At 47.2% G+C, this 16,875-nt stretch overlaps 1 protein-coding gene across 11 annotated transcripts in view; it reads left to right on the top strand.

Moving 5' to 3' along the window:
- The window catches only part of UNC13B (unc-13 homolog B), a 199,199-nt gene that overhangs the window by 171,113 nt on the left and 11,211 nt on the right, over positions 1 to 16,875 (top strand). For 8 of the 11 annotated variants that reach the window (XM_084791248.1, XM_084791256.1, XM_084791253.1 and 5 more), the window contains 10 exons: positions 214 to 355; positions 1,763 to 1,932; positions 2,326 to 2,441; positions 2,716 to 2,879; positions 3,497 to 3,647; positions 5,980 to 6,048; positions 8,421 to 8,510; positions 9,193 to 9,321; positions 13,707 to 13,834; positions 14,490 to 14,575. In XM_084791248.1, the coding sequence (XP_084647374.1) occupies positions 214 to 355; positions 1,763 to 1,932; positions 2,326 to 2,441; positions 2,716 to 2,879; positions 3,497 to 3,647; positions 5,980 to 6,048; positions 8,421 to 8,510; positions 9,193 to 9,321; positions 13,707 to 13,834; positions 14,490 to 14,575 (1,245 nt within the window). The remainder of the gene's footprint in view (positions 1 to 213; positions 356 to 1,762; positions 1,933 to 2,325; positions 2,442 to 2,715; positions 2,880 to 3,496; positions 3,648 to 5,979; positions 6,049 to 8,420; positions 8,511 to 9,192; positions 9,322 to 13,706; positions 13,835 to 14,489; positions 14,576 to 16,875) is intronic. The other 3 variants (XM_084791247.1, XM_084791255.1, XM_084791250.1) reach the window with 1 other exon arrangement.

Raw genomic sequence — 16,875 nt, 5'->3', positions numbered from 1 at the left:
GCCAGTGAGGCGATCACTGGTCAGGAAAGGCTCAGGGAAGGAGATGGGACTTTTGGACTCGGCTTTGAGAGAGAGGCCAGTAGCCCAGGGCCAAGGATAGATACGGAGCAGGGAGGTTAGGTTTGCCACACACCCCCAGTTCGAGGGACTGTGACTAGTGCTGTGGGGCTTCTGACTTAACTCTAAGTCGTCTGGTCTGCACTTGGGTTGCAGTGGTTTGTGCCCAGGGCCTACAAGCCAAAGACAAGACAGGATCCAGCGACCCGTACGTGACTGTGCAAGTCGGGAAAACCAAGAAGCGCACCAAGACCATTTTTGGAAATTTGAATCCTGTTTGGGAGGAGAAGTTCCATTTGTAAGTTACGGCGCACATTTCTGTCTTCCCTGGAAATACATGTATTTTAGAAGCAGTATTGTAACCCACTTTTCTGGCTTTAGCTCTGAATTGGACAAAGACTGGAGATTCTCAGGTGCCTCATATGGCAACAGCCGTGCTTTCTTTGGTCTCCTCTTATATCTTTGGTAGTTTACCCAAACCCTGTGTTAACAAGGTCAGTTTATGGCTACCACCCTGTGAGTACACTTCCTAGCCTACCTAGCAAGCGTTAACATTTTCTCAGGAGAGAGGCAAGAGTGTCCTTGGCTTGTAACTGGATAATTATGACTTGAAGATGGCACTCTTAAGTGTGGGGATGCTTCTTTCCTTCTTAAGGAGAGCCTTCCTTCCTGCCCCAGCATCTGCCATCATTCCTCTCCCCACACCTGACTTCTTACAGACGGTTTCACTGCAGCCTAGAACTTGGATGAAAGTCTGGAGTTGCCAGATGGCTCTGTCTCACATCCCTGCTCCCTCCGAGCAGGCTGGCTGTACAGAGAGCAGGTTCTGTTGACTTCCAAGCGCTCACAGGGAAAGGACTTGGGGTGTGGTGAAGTCACTCTCCAGCCCAGGCAGCAGTTACTGAGGGCTGCACCCGATGGTTGAGAAGCTGATACTTAGAGCTGAGCACCCTCACGTGGCTGCTTCCAAATGCACTGCTCATGGTCGTCATCACTTACTCATTGCAGATGGACAGTTCATCCAGTTGCTATTCTCCGCAGTGTTTTACGTGATGCTGTTCATCCCAGAGTTAGTGACACGGTCTCTGTCTTCGAGAAGCGCACTGTTGATTTATCCACTAGTTTTCACTAGGGGAGTAGTTATGTTGTAGTATTTTAATGGAAATATCTTGAATGTGGAAAGACATAAGAGCAGAGGGAAGCAAGCAACACATTCTGCTTAGTGCTAGTTTGGGGTGAAGGACGAAGGTAGGAGGAGAGCAAGATGGGAGACCTAGGCATCTCCCTTCTCTAAAGCAACACCACCACAGGAAAGAAGTTCATAAGCACAGCGTGAGCCGCGTGGGGGACTTAGAATGCTAAGCAGACATGACCTGACGGCCCTACCAGTCAGGTCGCGCCTTATGATGTGCTGGACTCTGAGGAAGGAGGCAGCAGCTCTTCCTGGAGCCCTGCGGTCTGTCGCTCTGCTGAGACTGCTGGGACAGTTAGCTGCAGACAGAGCCATAACAACTCATTTCCTTCCCGTCCCTAAGGACTGAAAGCCTTTTGCTCGGATAGACTAATTAACCTGGGACTTGCATGCCACAATCTGCTGAATTTCTCTCCTCCTCTTTCAAGTGTAGTTGGTGGAGCTTTGGGTGCAGATGTTGGCAGTGATGGCGATGCTGCCAGGTCTGTGCGACCTCATGTGCTTCTTTCCCAGTGAGTGCCACAACTCCTCTGATCGGATTAAGGTGCGCGTGTGGGACGAGGACGATGACATCAAGTCCAGAGTGAAGCAGCGGCTAAAGCGAGAGTCGGATGACTTCCTGGGCCAGACCATCATCGAGGTTCGGACACTGAGTGGAGAGATGGATGTCTGGTACAATCTAGGTGAGGAAACAGCCATAAATGTTACTGTGGTCGGGGAGCTTCCACAGGGAGCTAGGAAATCTACCAAATTACCAAACTCCAGATCATAGCCGACACAGAGCCTGCTCATCTTCAGAGCTGACCATTGCAGGGGGCGGGGGAAACACAGTGTTAATGTTCAGAACCCGTTCTTCTAGCTTGTTCTTTCCTCAAGCTTCAGATCTCTCAGTCTTCATCCTAATCCCTGTAAGTCTCTGACCACTCCCTTCCTCCACTTAGTCACGACAGCATTATTTGTAGAACATGTGACCACTTGGGTCAGTGCCATTTTCCCCCTTGGATTAACCAGGGCAGGGCTGTCTGCACTATTTGTAGTTGCACTGCTATGAATCCCAAATCTCTTTTCCCTTGTAGAGAAGAGAACAGACAAATCAGCTGTCTCGGGGGCTATCCGGCTACAGATCAGCGTGGAGATCAAGGGGGAGGAGAAGGTGGCCCCATACCATGTGCAGTACACATGCCTCCATGAGGTGAGCAGTGCTCTTGGGTGGAGGCTGGAGGGCAGGGGTGGCCTTCTGACCATAAGGAAGGTTAGCAGGTGGTTGGAGATCTAGGACCATTTTTGCTTTGCTTTCTTCTTGGCTCATTGTGCTGTTTTGGACAGTCTGAGGCATGCACAGTTCTTTCCTTCCACTGTGAGAGCTGCCTGCCGTGGCCACTGGAAGGGCTGAGCAATGACATGAACGGGAACTTTCTGTTATGATGTGCTGAGATACCTCTTTCTCTCTGCTCTCTGTTCTGCAGAACCTTTTCCATTACCTCACAGACATTCAGGGCAGTGGAGGAGTCTGGATCCCAGAGGCCCGGGGTGATGACGCATGGAAGGTGTACTTTGATGAGACAGCTCAAGAAATTGTGGATGAGTTTGCCATGCGCTATGGCATCGAGTCCATATATCAGGCCATGACGTGAGGCTCCCTGGGGTCCTGGGAAGTAGCTACTGATCACTTTGGGTACCTAATGAAGGCATAGGACATGGTGGACAGGTGCTGAGTAGCCGTAAAGTGCAGTGGTTTCATACTTTGCTCTTTGATCTGGGTGGAGTGTGTCCATGTCCCAAGGCACAGAAGCATACATTAGAAAGGGAACGTATTTGCTAGCATCTCAAGAATGCCTTGTTTACCCATTAAGATCTTGGTTATGAAAGGAAAAAGGCATGAGTGGGTGTGCAAAGACACAGGACCAGCTATCACAGTTGTGAGCAAATACAGCATGTTTTTGCCCATGTACATGTGTGCATAACTAACAAGCTGGCCTAGATCACCCTGAGAGTCAACAAAGAATACACTAAACTGTAGGGAAAATATTTCTGTGTGGAATCCACAGCACTCCTATAACAGCAGCTCCTGTCTACCAGGAGAAGCGTCAGTGGCAATACTGCCATAGAGACATGCACAAGAACCCGTGCTGCATAAGCAGAGGGCGCTGACTAACCTGGCCGCACGTCTGCAGCCCTTAATTGGGTTCCTACTCGGCCTCTGCTACAAGCTGTGAAGACTCTGAGAATAAGGATTCTGTCTTTCAGGCACTTTGCATGCTTGTCATCCAAGTACATGTGTCCTGGCGTGCCAGCAGTGATGAGCACCTTGCTGGCCAACATCAATGCCTATTATGCTCACACAACTGCCTCCACCAACGTCTCTGCGTCTGACCGGTTTGCAGCCTCCAACTTTGGTGTGAGTGTGATGAAATACGTGTACCCAAGTGCTATTAATTGATGGTTTGTTATTTTCTGGCCAGTTGTATAGAGTTGACTGATGTGCCTAAGACTCAGGTCGTCGCTACCTTGAAAGACAACTCTTTTTCCCCTTCTAGATAAAATGATTAGTAGACTATGCTGACTAGGAAGTGATGAGGCCACTCTGCTTTAGAGGCACTGCTGTGTGGGCCGCCTTAATTGGATCACAGTATTGCTTAGTCTTACACTCTTGCGGACATTACTCAGAATGTCACATGACAAATTCAGGATAAACAGGACGAAATGGCCTATCACGAATGTTCTCTCAGTAGGCATAAATTCCTGATATCCCCAGAGTTTTCTGCATCTGTGATCCCTGACTTTTGGTACTCACAGTGTTTTTATTGTTAATAGAGTTTTTCTTTAAATGAGTTAGTGTAATTAATTAAGCCAATCAGGTCCCATTATGTATTGCCTTAATCAGTATCTATTGATGTAACCAATATAATGAATTCTGGAAATGTTGTACTAACAGCCTACAGACATGTGATTCCAGATTTAATGATACCTTTTCTATGAAAACTATTAAAATACTATGTATTATATATTTTAATATTAAAACATACACTAAGGAAATTACAGGGAACTTAGTTAAAAGAGAGACTTCTTGTGTCTTTCTGACCATTTTTCAAATGCATCACTATTTTCTCTCTCATCATGACTGCTAGACCTTGGCTTTAAAGCTGTTAACAATGCCCCAAGATAAGTGGTAATGGCGCATGCCTTTAATCCCAGCTCTTGAGAGGCAGAGTCAGGTGGATCTCTGAGTTTGAGGCCAGCCTGATCTATAGAGTGAGTTCTAGGATAGCTAGAGCTACACAGAGAAATCCTGCCTTGAAACCCTCTGTACCCCCCAGCTCAAAAAAAAAAAAAAAAAAAGAGTACCCAAGAGGCTCCTTGGCACCAAGGTGTCAAGGAGGAGGTGGGGGCCCAGTCTCTGTCCTGTCCCCTCCTTGCAGGCCTCAAGGCTAGAGAGACTTGGAGTGGACACTGGCTTCACTTTGCTGGCTGTAGCTATGAGGGGTGGGGTTCAGGGGGCTATAGGGGGGTGAGGTAAGGGCCTGTGATAGGATGAGAGGGATCCAGAATGTGTTAGTATGTGCAGGGAAAGTGACCTAAGGGATGGGAGGTTGGGAGCTAGGGTGTCCGATGGAGGCCAGGCTGGCAAAGGGAAGGTGGCTGGAAGCAGAGTGTGTTACAGGTGTCCTCTGCTCCCTCTGTGCCTGGTTCCCCATCTCCACTTTGGGCTGGCAGCTGCTCATCGGCAGGGCTTAGGTGTGGGCTCTCTTTCCCCAGCTCTTGCAAGGGACTCACTGCCTGCAAGGAAGCTGGAAGGGCTCCTAAGGGACATTGAGGGCCATGGCTCTGAGATACTGTTGAAGTCCATATTTGGCCTCTGCAGCCTCTAAATCCCACATTACCTAACCCTGAGAATTCCAGACCTCTATTCCAATGCCTTTGTGAGCCACTTGAGGCTTGTTTTTTCCTCTTAGTCAGGAGGGTCAAACCAAGGATGACTCAGCTAGATGATCCTCACCTTAGGCCTCCCCAGATTCTGCTGCTGGAGACCGCAAGGTGAGGTCCCGCCCAGCCCTGTTCAAGATCCCCAGGGTGAGGTTCCGCCCAGCCCTGTGTGGCCTGCTCCCCAGGTAGAGGCCTCAGACCCACAGGATGGCCAGTGCTCAGCGACACCAGTCCCTCAGCCCTGCTGGACCGTGTCACTTATTTCTTCCCTTACTTTCTAGGGTCTTGGGGGTCTTGATGATCCTTCTAGATATGGCATGAAGAATCTGTGCAAACTGTTTAAGCTTCTGTGCATCGATAAATGCTTTATTTAGAGCTAAAAAAATAATGCCCCAAGAGAAGTCCAGAGACCTCAGACTCAGGAGCAAGTTGGAGAAAGTGTTTGATTTCCTTTTGCCTGACTAAGATGAGATAAAAGACAGATGCATTCACTGGTCATATCCTGTGTTTAGAAAGAGACTTTTTTTTTCCTTTTCCAGAGACATGACTCTCTCCTTGCCAGTGTAAGATGTTTCCTAGTTTAAGACAGTGCTGCTAAAAGAAATTGAACAGGGTTCACCACATCTGTTTCCCTTTATATTGATTGTTCCCATGGACAGAGATCGGAAAAGATGTGTTGCCAACCCAATGCCCCTTCCCCACTCTTTCTCCTTGTTCCTAAGTTCTGTTTCTACTGTAGATGAAGAGGCTCAGAAATAGATTGCTCCTCTCTCTCTCTCTTTTTATTATTTCCTTCTCACCCTCAGAAAGAGAGATTTGTAAAACTGCTGGACCAGCTACACAACTCACTGAGGATAGACCTCTCTACATACAGGGTAAGAGAAGACATGCTGTGGGTGGAGCGATAAGAAATATCATACTCAATCCAGAAGACGTGGGCAAAGCTTATCTCTAAAGATGAAAGGCTGGGAAATGTGTCTGTGTCATTGTGCCCTCTTGGATGGCTGATGCCGGTAACACTCATGGTTCTGCTCACCTCCAGGGTCCTTGCAATGTATAAGTAGCAGGACTGGCTGCTTTTAAGGAAGCCCAGGTGGCTCTCCAACCCTGTTCATATCACCCTCCCCAACTTCATAATGACATAATAATCTATCCCATCTTCTTCTTCTTCCTCCTCCTCCTCCTCCTCCTCCTTCTTCTTCTTCTCTCTCTCTCTCTCTCTCCCTCTCTCTCTCCCCCTCCCTCCCTCTCTCTCTCTCTTCTCTCTCTCCCTCTCTCTCTCTCCCTCTCTCTCTCCCCCTCCCTCCCTCTCTCTCTCTCTTCTCTCTCTCCCTCTCTCTCTCTCTCCTTCCCTCCCTCCCTCCCTCTCTCTCCTTTCGCTCTTCTAACTTCCCGAGAGAGGAAGGAAGAGTAGCCTGTCTTTCTGGTATGGGAAGAAATGGATGTAGAAGAGTGGGTACCTGGGTTTCTCAGGGTGAGAAAACAGACAGCTTCTCAGCCCCTTCTGGTTAGAAGTCTTACGGTGGCTTCATTACTTGCTTAAAGTGTCAAGAATCCCCACAACAGGCAATCCATACACCTTAGAAAGTAAGCACAAGAGTGGCCTCCATTTGCCCACAAATTTTGGAAATTCCTTGTTTTTAATAGCTGAGTAGTATTCCATAATGTAAATGTACCACAGTTTCTTTATCCATTCTTCTACTGAGGGACACTTAGGCTGTTTCCAGGTTCTGGCTCTTATGAATAAGGCTGCTGTGAACATGGTTGAGCATATGTCCTTGTGTGCTGGAGCTTCTTCTGGGTATGTTCCAAGGAGTGGAATAGCTGGGTCTTGAGGAAGGCCTATTCCCAGTTTTCTGAGATAGTGCCAGATAGATTTCCAAAGTGGTTGTACTAGGGTTTGGACTAGAAATGATCATAACGAGTGAGTTAACCCAGAAATAGAAAGAGTGAACTGGTATATACTCACTTATATCTGGACACTAGCCCAAGTGGCATGTCCCATCAAAGTCTTTACTTATCAGGAAAGTGGGACAGAGGGGAGGACATCCTATTGGGACTTTAGGTGAGAGAAGCATGGGGGAATGGGGAAATAGAAGGATCCAGAGGGTCCTAGAAACTTACAAGAAGAACATTACAAAGGGCAGATCTGGGCCCAGGGGTCCTGCTCAAACTATGGCACCAGCCAAGGACTATATATGCAGTAAACATTGAACCCTGACCCAGATCTAGCCAATGGACAGAACATTCCCCACAGTTGAGTGGAGAGTGGGAACTGACTTTCACATGAACTCTGGTGCCCCATATTTGACCATGTCCCCTGGATGGGGAGGCCTGGTGGCACTCAGAGGAAGGATAGCAGGCTACCAAGAAGAGACTTGATACCCTATGAGCATATACAGGTCCCCCTCAGTCACAGTCATAGGGGAGAGGAGTAAGGGGAAAGCGGGAGGGAGGGAGGAATGGGAGGATACAAGGGATGGGATAACTATTGAGATGTAATATGAATAAAATTAAAAAAAAAAAAAAAAGAGCGGCTTCTGACTTAACAAAGCAGGGTTTGGCTGTCTGCGTTGCTCTTAGCTTCCACTTGTGTGAATAATGGTGAAGTAATTGAGTGTTACCTTTGGCGTTAGCGTCCATCTGTGAGCTTAAGGCTGACAGTGAAGAGTAGCTCAGCCTTGTTCATCTCTTTGGCACCTTCCTCCTAAAATTTATGTCAAGAAGAATAATTTACCGCATACAGGGAAGTCCTGAGGAATTCTCTTCAAAGCTTTTCCTCAGCACTCTGCCATCTGCTGGCTCCAGAACATCAGAAGAGCAGAGTGGACTGAAAGTAACAGGGTCTGGGCCTCAGTTTGGTCTGTAATATGGCTTCATTTGTGTCCATGATATATAGTTAGGCAGCTTTTGTAGTACTCATTTAAGGGGGGAGGGGAGGGGGAGACGGAGTGCAGGGCAGGGGCTGACTGCTTCTGTGCTTATCTGAACAAATGCACACGCATTTATGGGAGCTGGATTGGGGAGCAGTGTGGCTTTCTGAGATGTGAAGTACTCATCTTGGCACCAGGCAAGGGCTTGCCTGCCTCGGTGGGAAAGAAAGATAGAGTCCAGTAATGTAGGTTGCTGAGTTCAGCCACAGGAAATCCCAGTGGGCAGCAGTCCGGGAAAGCTGGGTTCATTACTTTTGGCAGGAAAGGTTTTCATGTTCCTGTTTCTTTCTTAACATTTGCTTGATTTGTAACAGAATAACTTTCCTGCTGGGAGCCCCGAGAGGCTTCAGGATTTAAAATCGACAGTGGACTTGCTGACCAGCATTACTTTCTTCAGGATGAAGGTAAGGGTGGACAGAGCTGGCCAGCGCCAGGACTTGGCTGTACAGACCTGCAGAGTAAGAGTTGTTGGAGAGTCTGAGGCTCCAGGATTCGTCACATTTCCAAACACACCCGTTCCCTGGGTCACTTCTAGGAGGGTGTAATCCATGGATCAGTGAGGAAGGCTTGGGCGTTCTCCTCATCAGCTACTCTGCCCCTTCAACATCGCCTGCGGCCATTAGTTTTCTTGTCACTGTGTCAAGATACCTGACAGGCGCAGTTTAAGAGGAGAGGTTTGTTTTGGATCCCGGTTTCAGGGGATGCAGGCCATTGGTGTAGGAGCGAGCTTAGTCTAGGACACTGGGAACTCACTCATCGGAGTCTCATATCTTGGTGGATCAGGAAGCAGAGCAGAAACAGGAACAGGGCCATACTGTAACCCTCAAAGGCCTGCTCCTAGTAATCTGTGCTGGACACTGTGTCTTAGAGCCTCCATAGCCTCCCCAAGCAGTGCTTCCACCCGAGGTCTAAATGCTCAAAACATGAGCCAAGGGGGGCATCTTCCATTCAAACCGTAACACTGGGCAAAGTTCGAAGACTTGCAAAAGGTGAAATTAATTTGGAGTAGACCTATGGGAATGATGGGCGGTTATCCTGCCTAGGTGAGCAGGACCTGGGGCCTGTGTTTCTTCTGTCAACTGGCAGGTGCAGGAACTGCAGAGCCCCCCAAGAGCCAGCCAGGTGGTAAAGGATTGTGTGAAAGCCTGTTTGAACTCGACATATGAATATATCTTCAACAACTGCCATGACCTCTACAGTCGCCAGTACCAGCTGGTAAGAGGGGTGGGGCTGTGAGGCCAGCTGACAGGAGCTCCTGGGAGCCTCAGCTTTTCCCTACTAGAAATTCATGGAAAGAGCTCAGAACACTCCTTGACATCCTCACAGATCAGCAAGTTGTCACTTTGAACCGTTTGACCCATAGTGTAGATGTCTGTGAATTGACAAAGGGCCCATATAAAAAATGTAACCTACACATACTTTAGCTGAGCAGAAATGGCTATGGTAAGTTTTGCTTTGAGCAGTTTGGTGGCTCAATTTGAGTAGTGTTCTCAGGCCATCTCAGCGCCTTTCTTTTATCCTTACTGTCTCCAAGTTAATTTTGATCAGATGTGTTTGGGCCCACGTAAGTTCTGTACTTCCTTCCTCTGAGACTATAGCTGTCTCTGAGCTCCTGGCACGAACGCTTGACTTTCCCTTTCGTGACTCGTCCTGCAGTTCATGGTCTTCTGAGATGATACTCACCGACTGATGCTTAGCCTGAGCCTGACCTTCCATGAGGCCAATCCACTTTACCTGTTCTAAGCTAGCAATCCACCTCAGTACTTGGAAACTTACCTCATTTTAAAAAAATTTTTTATTAATTTATTCTTGTTATATCTCAATGGTTATCCCATCCCTTGTATCCTCCCATTCTTCCCTCCCTCCCATTTTCCCCTTACTCCCCTCCCCTATGACTGTTCCTGAGGGGGACTTCCTCCCCCTGTATATGCTCATAGGGTATCAAGTCTCTTCTTGGTAACCTGCTGTCCTTCCACTGAGTGCCACCAGGTCTCCCCCTCCAGGGGACATGGTCAAATATGAGGCACCAGAGTACGTGTGAAAGTCATACCCCACTCTCCACTCAAGTGTGGAGAATGTTCTGCCCATTGGCTAGATCTGGGTAGGGGTTTAAAGTTTACCACCTGTATTGTCCTTGGCTGGTGCCATAGTTTGAGCGAGACCCTGGGCCCAAATCTGCTTATCCTTCATTGCTGGTGGGAATGCAAACTATTACAGCCACTTTGGAAATCTATCTGGTGCTATCTCAGAAAACTGGGAATAGGGCTTCCTCAAGATCCAGCTATTCCACTTCTTGGAATATACCCAGAAGATGCTCCAACATACAACAAGAAAATTTGCTCAACCATGTTCATAGCAGCCTTCTTCATAATAGCCAGAACATGGAAACAGCCTAAGTGTCCCTCAGTAGAAGAATGGATAAAGAAACTGTGGTACATATACACTATGGAATACTACTCAGCTACTAAAAACAAGGAATTTGTGGACAAAAGGATTGAACTAGAAATAATCATAATGAGTGAGTTAACCCAGCAGCAGAAAGACTCAAATGGTATATACTCACTTATATCTGCATAGTAGCCCAAGGGGCATGTCCCACGAAAGCCTTCACTTACCAGGAAACTGGGACAGAGGGGAGGACATTCTATTGGGACTCTAGATGAGAGAAGCATGGGAGAATAGCAAAGTAGAAGGATCCAGAGGGTCCTAGAAACCTCATTTTTCTTTAAACATTTTGTTGCATTTATTTGCTTACTTTGTGTGTGTGGATGTGTGTGTGCGCACGCGCGCACACACCCACACCCATACCCACACACGGAAGCCAGAGGGATACTTGTAGGAATTGGTTCTCCTTTCTACCATGTTAGCTCCAGGGATTGAACTCAGGTCATCAGACTTGGTGGCAGGTGCCTTTGCCTGCTGAGCTGTGTCTCTAGCCCCGTCTTTGTAGACACCCCACTATACCTCTTCTCTGCCACCCACTCAAGCCAGGACTTCTTTTTAGTTCCACTAGCTCAGTTATAGCTCATGTCTTAAGAATGTCTTGCTAACTGTGCTTTTGCAGATTCACTTTCCTTCAATGCAGCAAACACATAGCCCAGCAAGTGTACATTGTATGTATGTATATATGTATGTATGCATGCATGCATGTATATGCATATAATATGTTCCAGGCCAGGTCTGAGAAGAGCCTCAAGTGCTCTCTGAAGAACTCCCCTGTCTCACAAACATGCTTATATACGCAGTCAATGTGGTCTGTTAAAAGTGTTTTAAGAAGGATAAAAATGAAAGAATTCCAAGGAGGAAAAAATCAGTCTTGATTTGACAGTGGGAAAACTATGTATAAGAAGGGAGATAAACCTTGGAGTTTATTGAACATGCATCTTTTAGTGAACATACTGGGTTTGTAACGCTTCCTTGGAAGACCTTAGTAAAGATCTAAGATAGTGGTTCTCAACCTGTAGGTGGTGACCACTTTAGAGAGGTGAACAGCCCTTTCTCAGGGGACACCTAAGACCATCAGAAGACACAGACATTTACAGTATGATTCATAACAGTAGCAAAATTGCAGTTACGAAGTAGCAAGGAACGGAATTTTATGGCTGGGGTCACCGCATACAAGGAACTGGATTAAAGGGTCGCAGGGTTTGGAAGGCTGAGAACCACAGGTCTAAGATACTTGTTCACGCTGCCTTCTCTTACTCTAAAGGTTCTTTTTATGCTGGTCGGACATTCGAGGCTTCCCCCTTTAATGGCTTTATAAAGCCTTCCACTGGCTCTGATGTCCACAGGAGGTTTTCCTGGGCCTTTGTTTAGCTTGGTACATTCTGGGCTCCCCTGTCATTCTCTGTGGATTCTCTTTGGCTGGGGAAAGAATGCTGTTCTCAGCTTTGATCTTTCAGCCAGGCAGACATTTTAATATTTGATCTCTCTGTCCCAGCATAGTAATGAACTAGGCTCTGAAAAAGCCTCAGGTTTTTTCATGTTTCATGTACTTGGCTTTAGACTTTTTATTTTACCATCTGCTTTGTACTTTCAATCTCATTCAAGTAAACCTTTGGGGCTTTTTGTTCGTGTACTTGTTTTGTTTTAATATTCCCATCTACTAGTCTTTAGTAAGGTCACTCATCTGCCTGGCCACTTAGCAAATGCCTTGGCGGAAATTACTGTTTGGTAGAAATAAGGACAGAATTACTGCATGTGTCATTCTTTTTGTTTTATTACATTTTATTTTAGTATTGGATACCCGGAATTCATAGAATATGTTCCGGCAGCCCAGGGGAGGGGCATCTCACCAAGCCAGGAGTGTCAGATACAACTTTGTGGAAATAAAGGTCAACCTAGATTTTTTGAGGAAGGGGCAGAACTGATATCAGGAAAGGAGCTAACGGGAAGAAGGGGGCATAGAGTAATGGAGGCACAGGGTCGTGCATGACCGTGTTAACTTAAGGAATCACAAGCAGCCAGACTCTGGAGTCCTCTATTGTGGGATCAAATGTGCAAGTCACAGAACCCCGCTATGCTTCAGTCTCCTCATCCAGAAATGAGATACTAGTAACATGTGCTCATTACTCACCAAGAAGGTGAAATGAGATCGTGTGTGCAAAGCTTTTAGCGCCCTGCCAGGTAAGTGGTGGTCGCGATGCAGTACAACTCAAGGGAATCAGGAAGACAGGAAGTGGAGACAAAAGGGAACATTCTGAATGCCATATGTTCCTAGAGTAGCTGGAGTAGCTGGAGGGCATGGAGGAGCTTTAAGCAGAAGGGACAGACAACTCTGAGATTTCCTTATAGAGAAATAACTGGCAGTTCACTGGAAGATGTAGTGGCCTGGAGTTCAAAGGCCAAGGGTGTCTTTTGAATGTGTTTTTGCTGAGATAGTGGCAGAAAAACTGAAAGAAAAAGATGGGTGTAAGTGATGTTGAGGTAGACACTCAACAGCATGTAGACCCAGCCCTGGTCTGTGCTGATGTCCTGTTGGTGCAGGCTCATTAGGGGATTTGGAGAATGCAATGATATGGAGTATCCACATGCAAATTCCATCCCTGCCCAGGACAGCTCCACCTTTGCCTTTGCTCTTGTGGGAGAATGCCCATTCTGGTCTCTGTAGGGATCACAGCTTGTCTTTGCCTAGGGTCCAAATATGAGTGACTCTTCTTTTCCCAAGATCCATTATATTCTTTTGTCTTCTTCAGGGAACCCAAAGGAGACTCGATCCAATGAAAGTTAGGTCAAACTCCACCCAGGGTCTGTCCTTAACCTGAAGGAGCTTTCAGAGATGGGGGTTTTGTGTGTGCTATATACTCCTGGCTCTTTCTCAGTTTTGAATTCCCTCATCCTAGACTAAAAACACTGGGTCTGCAGGGTCATAATTCACAAGGCTGTATTTTGTCACAGCTTAAGCAAACATAAAATGTGTTCTTGGGGACAGCAAGATGCCATGTCGGGGGGGGGGCATTATGTGACAGGAGTTGTGCTAGAACCCAGAGGCAGCACCGGGCTGTTGGTAGCAAGTCTTTTCATTACTGTTGTGACTATTTCTCTTTCTCCCCATCTCCCTTTCCTCCTCCCCCCACTCCCTGTCCCCAACTTGGAACAAGAAGCAGGAACAACCCGTGGAGGAACCAGGACCCAGCATTCGGAACTTGGATTTCTGGCCCAAACTTATCACACTCATCGTGTCAATCATAGAGGAGGATAAGAATTCCTACGCACCTGTTCTGAACCAGTGAGCACTGCCTTACTTGGCTCTGTCTGCTTAGTGATTGGTCTGTCCATCTGTCTAACAGCCTCTTTCTTTCCTGTCTCTGTATGTTTGCAGTGCCACTTCTTCCAACTGTCCGTCCATCTGTCCCTCTGTCCCTTGTATCTGTCTGGGTAACTGTTTCTGGAGACAGGTGTGGAAATATAAAGGGGGTGGGGCCTTATCCAGAGCGGGATAGCCTCCCAGAGAGAACGGCTTCTGGGACTGTTACTGTTAGGGAAGTCCCCAGGGGACCCAGGGACTATGTGTGCATGCGCTTGTCCACAGTGAATGAATCTGGCCCTCTTAAGACCCAGCCCTTGCTCTGTCTTATGCAGCTTGTCTATCCCGGCCTCCCTCCAGCCCCAAGGCTCCGCAGGGATCCAGTGCCTTGTCTTGTCTCACCTCCTGGGCATTCCGTTCTCCCGGCTCATCTTAGCCGACATGGCCTGCCTCTCCCTTGTTTTTCCTACCGTGGGTCCCTGGGCCCCTCTTCTCCAGACTAAGCCTAGTTCTGTTCCCTAGGGCTCTTTTCTCTTCATTTTGTCTTGTAAGAACTAGGTACCTTGGGATAAATAAAATCAAATAGCTCTTGCCTGAATGTTGATTGTATTTTGTTTTGTTTTTTCCCATCTCTCAGGTTTCCTCAAGAGTTGAATGTAGGGAAAGTCAGTGCAGAGGTGATGTGGCATCTGTTTGCTCAAGACATGAAATATGCATTGGAGGGTAAGGGTCTGCCCTACGCCATCTACCTCATAAGCTGCCTCTTCAAGTTCTAGGTAACCAGTGTAGTAAGAAACTAGAGGGCGTCTAGCCACGGTGGCAGGCATAGAGGGCGTCTAGCCACGGTGGCAGGCATAGAGGGCGTCTAGCCACGGTGGCAGGCATAGAGGGCTTCTAGCCACGGTGGCAGGCAAGCTGTGGAAGGCAATGCATGGACAAACTGTAGCTAAAAGAAATAAGGAGAATAGTGTGCAGATGTAGGTGTCTCCTTCCAGCTTTATAGCAAGCACCTGTGCAAAACCTTTCTGGTCCAGAGAGCAGCATCACCCATGGTAAATGTCTTCAGAATGCTGGCTTGTTTTTCATAGAATGGTCTTGTAGGAGTTAGCTTTATAGTTTTGAAGAACAAGAGAAGCTTAAATATACAGAAATACCATTATTTTCTTATACTAACTAACCTGGCTTTCTCTAAAGCCTGCTTAGAAAGCTACTTCCTTCACTCCCCATAGAGCAGAGCCACAGATAAGTTACTATCCGCTTGGTTCACTCAGCTTATTCCTTTTTCCATTTATCACCTTCACAAAGATATCACTTTCTGTGTGTGTCAGACTCTCATCTGTACCCACATGTGCTCACCAGTTTAGCTGCCTTTCCTGTCTGTTGTATCTGTTAGTCTAGCTCCTCCGTCTGGGGAGGTGGAGCCATCTGGGACAAGCTCATAGCAGAGCTTGCGCTCCACTTGCATGGTTCACTCTCAGACTCCCAAGCACAGGTTTATAATCAGTGATGCTTGAGCTTGAAAGACACTTTGAAGGTCTGTGCTAAGCAGAGCAGACCACATGTGTGACTTACATTGTGTAACTCCGCTCGGGAGCGGTGGCTGAGTCTTGCTTCCTGTAGACTCATCTTTCTGGGGCTGTAGTGCACACACTGGCTCAAAGATTTATACAGTTCTACCTGTGTCCCTACCTCGGTGAGACACAGCAGGAAGTTTGGGGTCAGTTCTTGAAGAACATGTATGGTGGACTTAGCAGAAAAGGCAAATGCCTTTGAAAAATGAGCCAAATCACAAGATGGGTAGTGTACGGTGGAGTTGTTCAGTGTGTCCTGGGAGTTAAGAGGAAATGTGCTTGCTAGGCTTCAGGCCTTCACCTGGTGCGAGCCTGGTCGGCTTGCTTTGTTAGCTATTTAGTTTTGTGAGTTCCCGTTTTCTTACCGTAAATAGGAGTAGCAGAGGCATCTGCTTCTTGAGCTGGTAAGCTGACTGAAGTCCAGAAAGCCCAGCTAGCAAACGTCCTGGCATCACTCAGCTCTGAGGACAGCTTAACTATTAGGAACAAGAAGGGACTGTTAAGGGACGTGTAGAGATTTAACATTTTAACTCTGAAAGATAGAGGTAGCCAAGAAAAGGGGCATGTACATAATGAAAGGCGATTGTACTAGTGTAGAAATCAGGGGAGGCTAGACTTCTAGAGAAATAGTGATGGGAGAGTGGGTTTAGTAGATGCTAGGAAGAGATCATAGCAGGACTGCTGATTTTCAGGACATGAAGGGCAATTTAAGAGAAAGAGGTTGCAAACTTAGATGCTAAGAGGACAACATTGACCCTGATTGCAGAAGGAAAGTTGAAAATGCTGCCCTTAACTAGGTGTGGCAGGGAGGGGCTAAAGTACAGGGATAGCAAGTTCAAGGCCAGCCTCAGATACCTATTGAGTTCAGGGCCAGTCCTGGGCAACTTAGTGAGTGACAGACACATCTATGTAATTACCCTCCCACTTAAAATGCAAAACAGAAAGCGCCCTCCTGCTCCTTTGCAGGAAATTCCACCCCCATTCACCATTTACTGAGTATTTTCTCTGTGCCAGGCACTGTACTACTTGCTGAAGACTCACTAAGATGAATAAGGCAGTGCCTTGATTCTCGAGAAGCTCACAGGCCAGTGTAGAAGACAGATTTATACATTGGTGTTACAACACAAAGTTCTAAATGCCACAAAAAGAATGAATATAGGGTGCTGAGAACATAAAAGAGAGCCATGTAGCCAGGTTGGCAAGACCTAGGATGTACAAAGCGAAAGCCAACGTATGAGAAGACATTGTTAGTGAGGAGAGATGGGAGTAATGACCACAAAGGGCTCACAGAACACAGTGGAAGCAAAGCAGCAGCTCATAGTTTCTTGCACTGCAGAGGACAGAGAAAGTAGTCAGTGGAAGATGAGGTTGGGAAGATGAAGACAGGGCTGGATCATAAGGGGTAATGTAAGCCATGTGTAGGCTTCTAGACTTTGTCATGAGGCAGCTGGG

This window comes from Acomys minous (assembly GCF_964271855.1).
Source record: "Acomys minous genome assembly, chromosome: 8".
Lineage (NCBI taxonomy): Eukaryota > Metazoa > Chordata > Mammalia > Rodentia > Muridae > Acomys > Acomys minous.
This window is presented reverse-complemented; position numbering and strand designations above follow the sequence as displayed.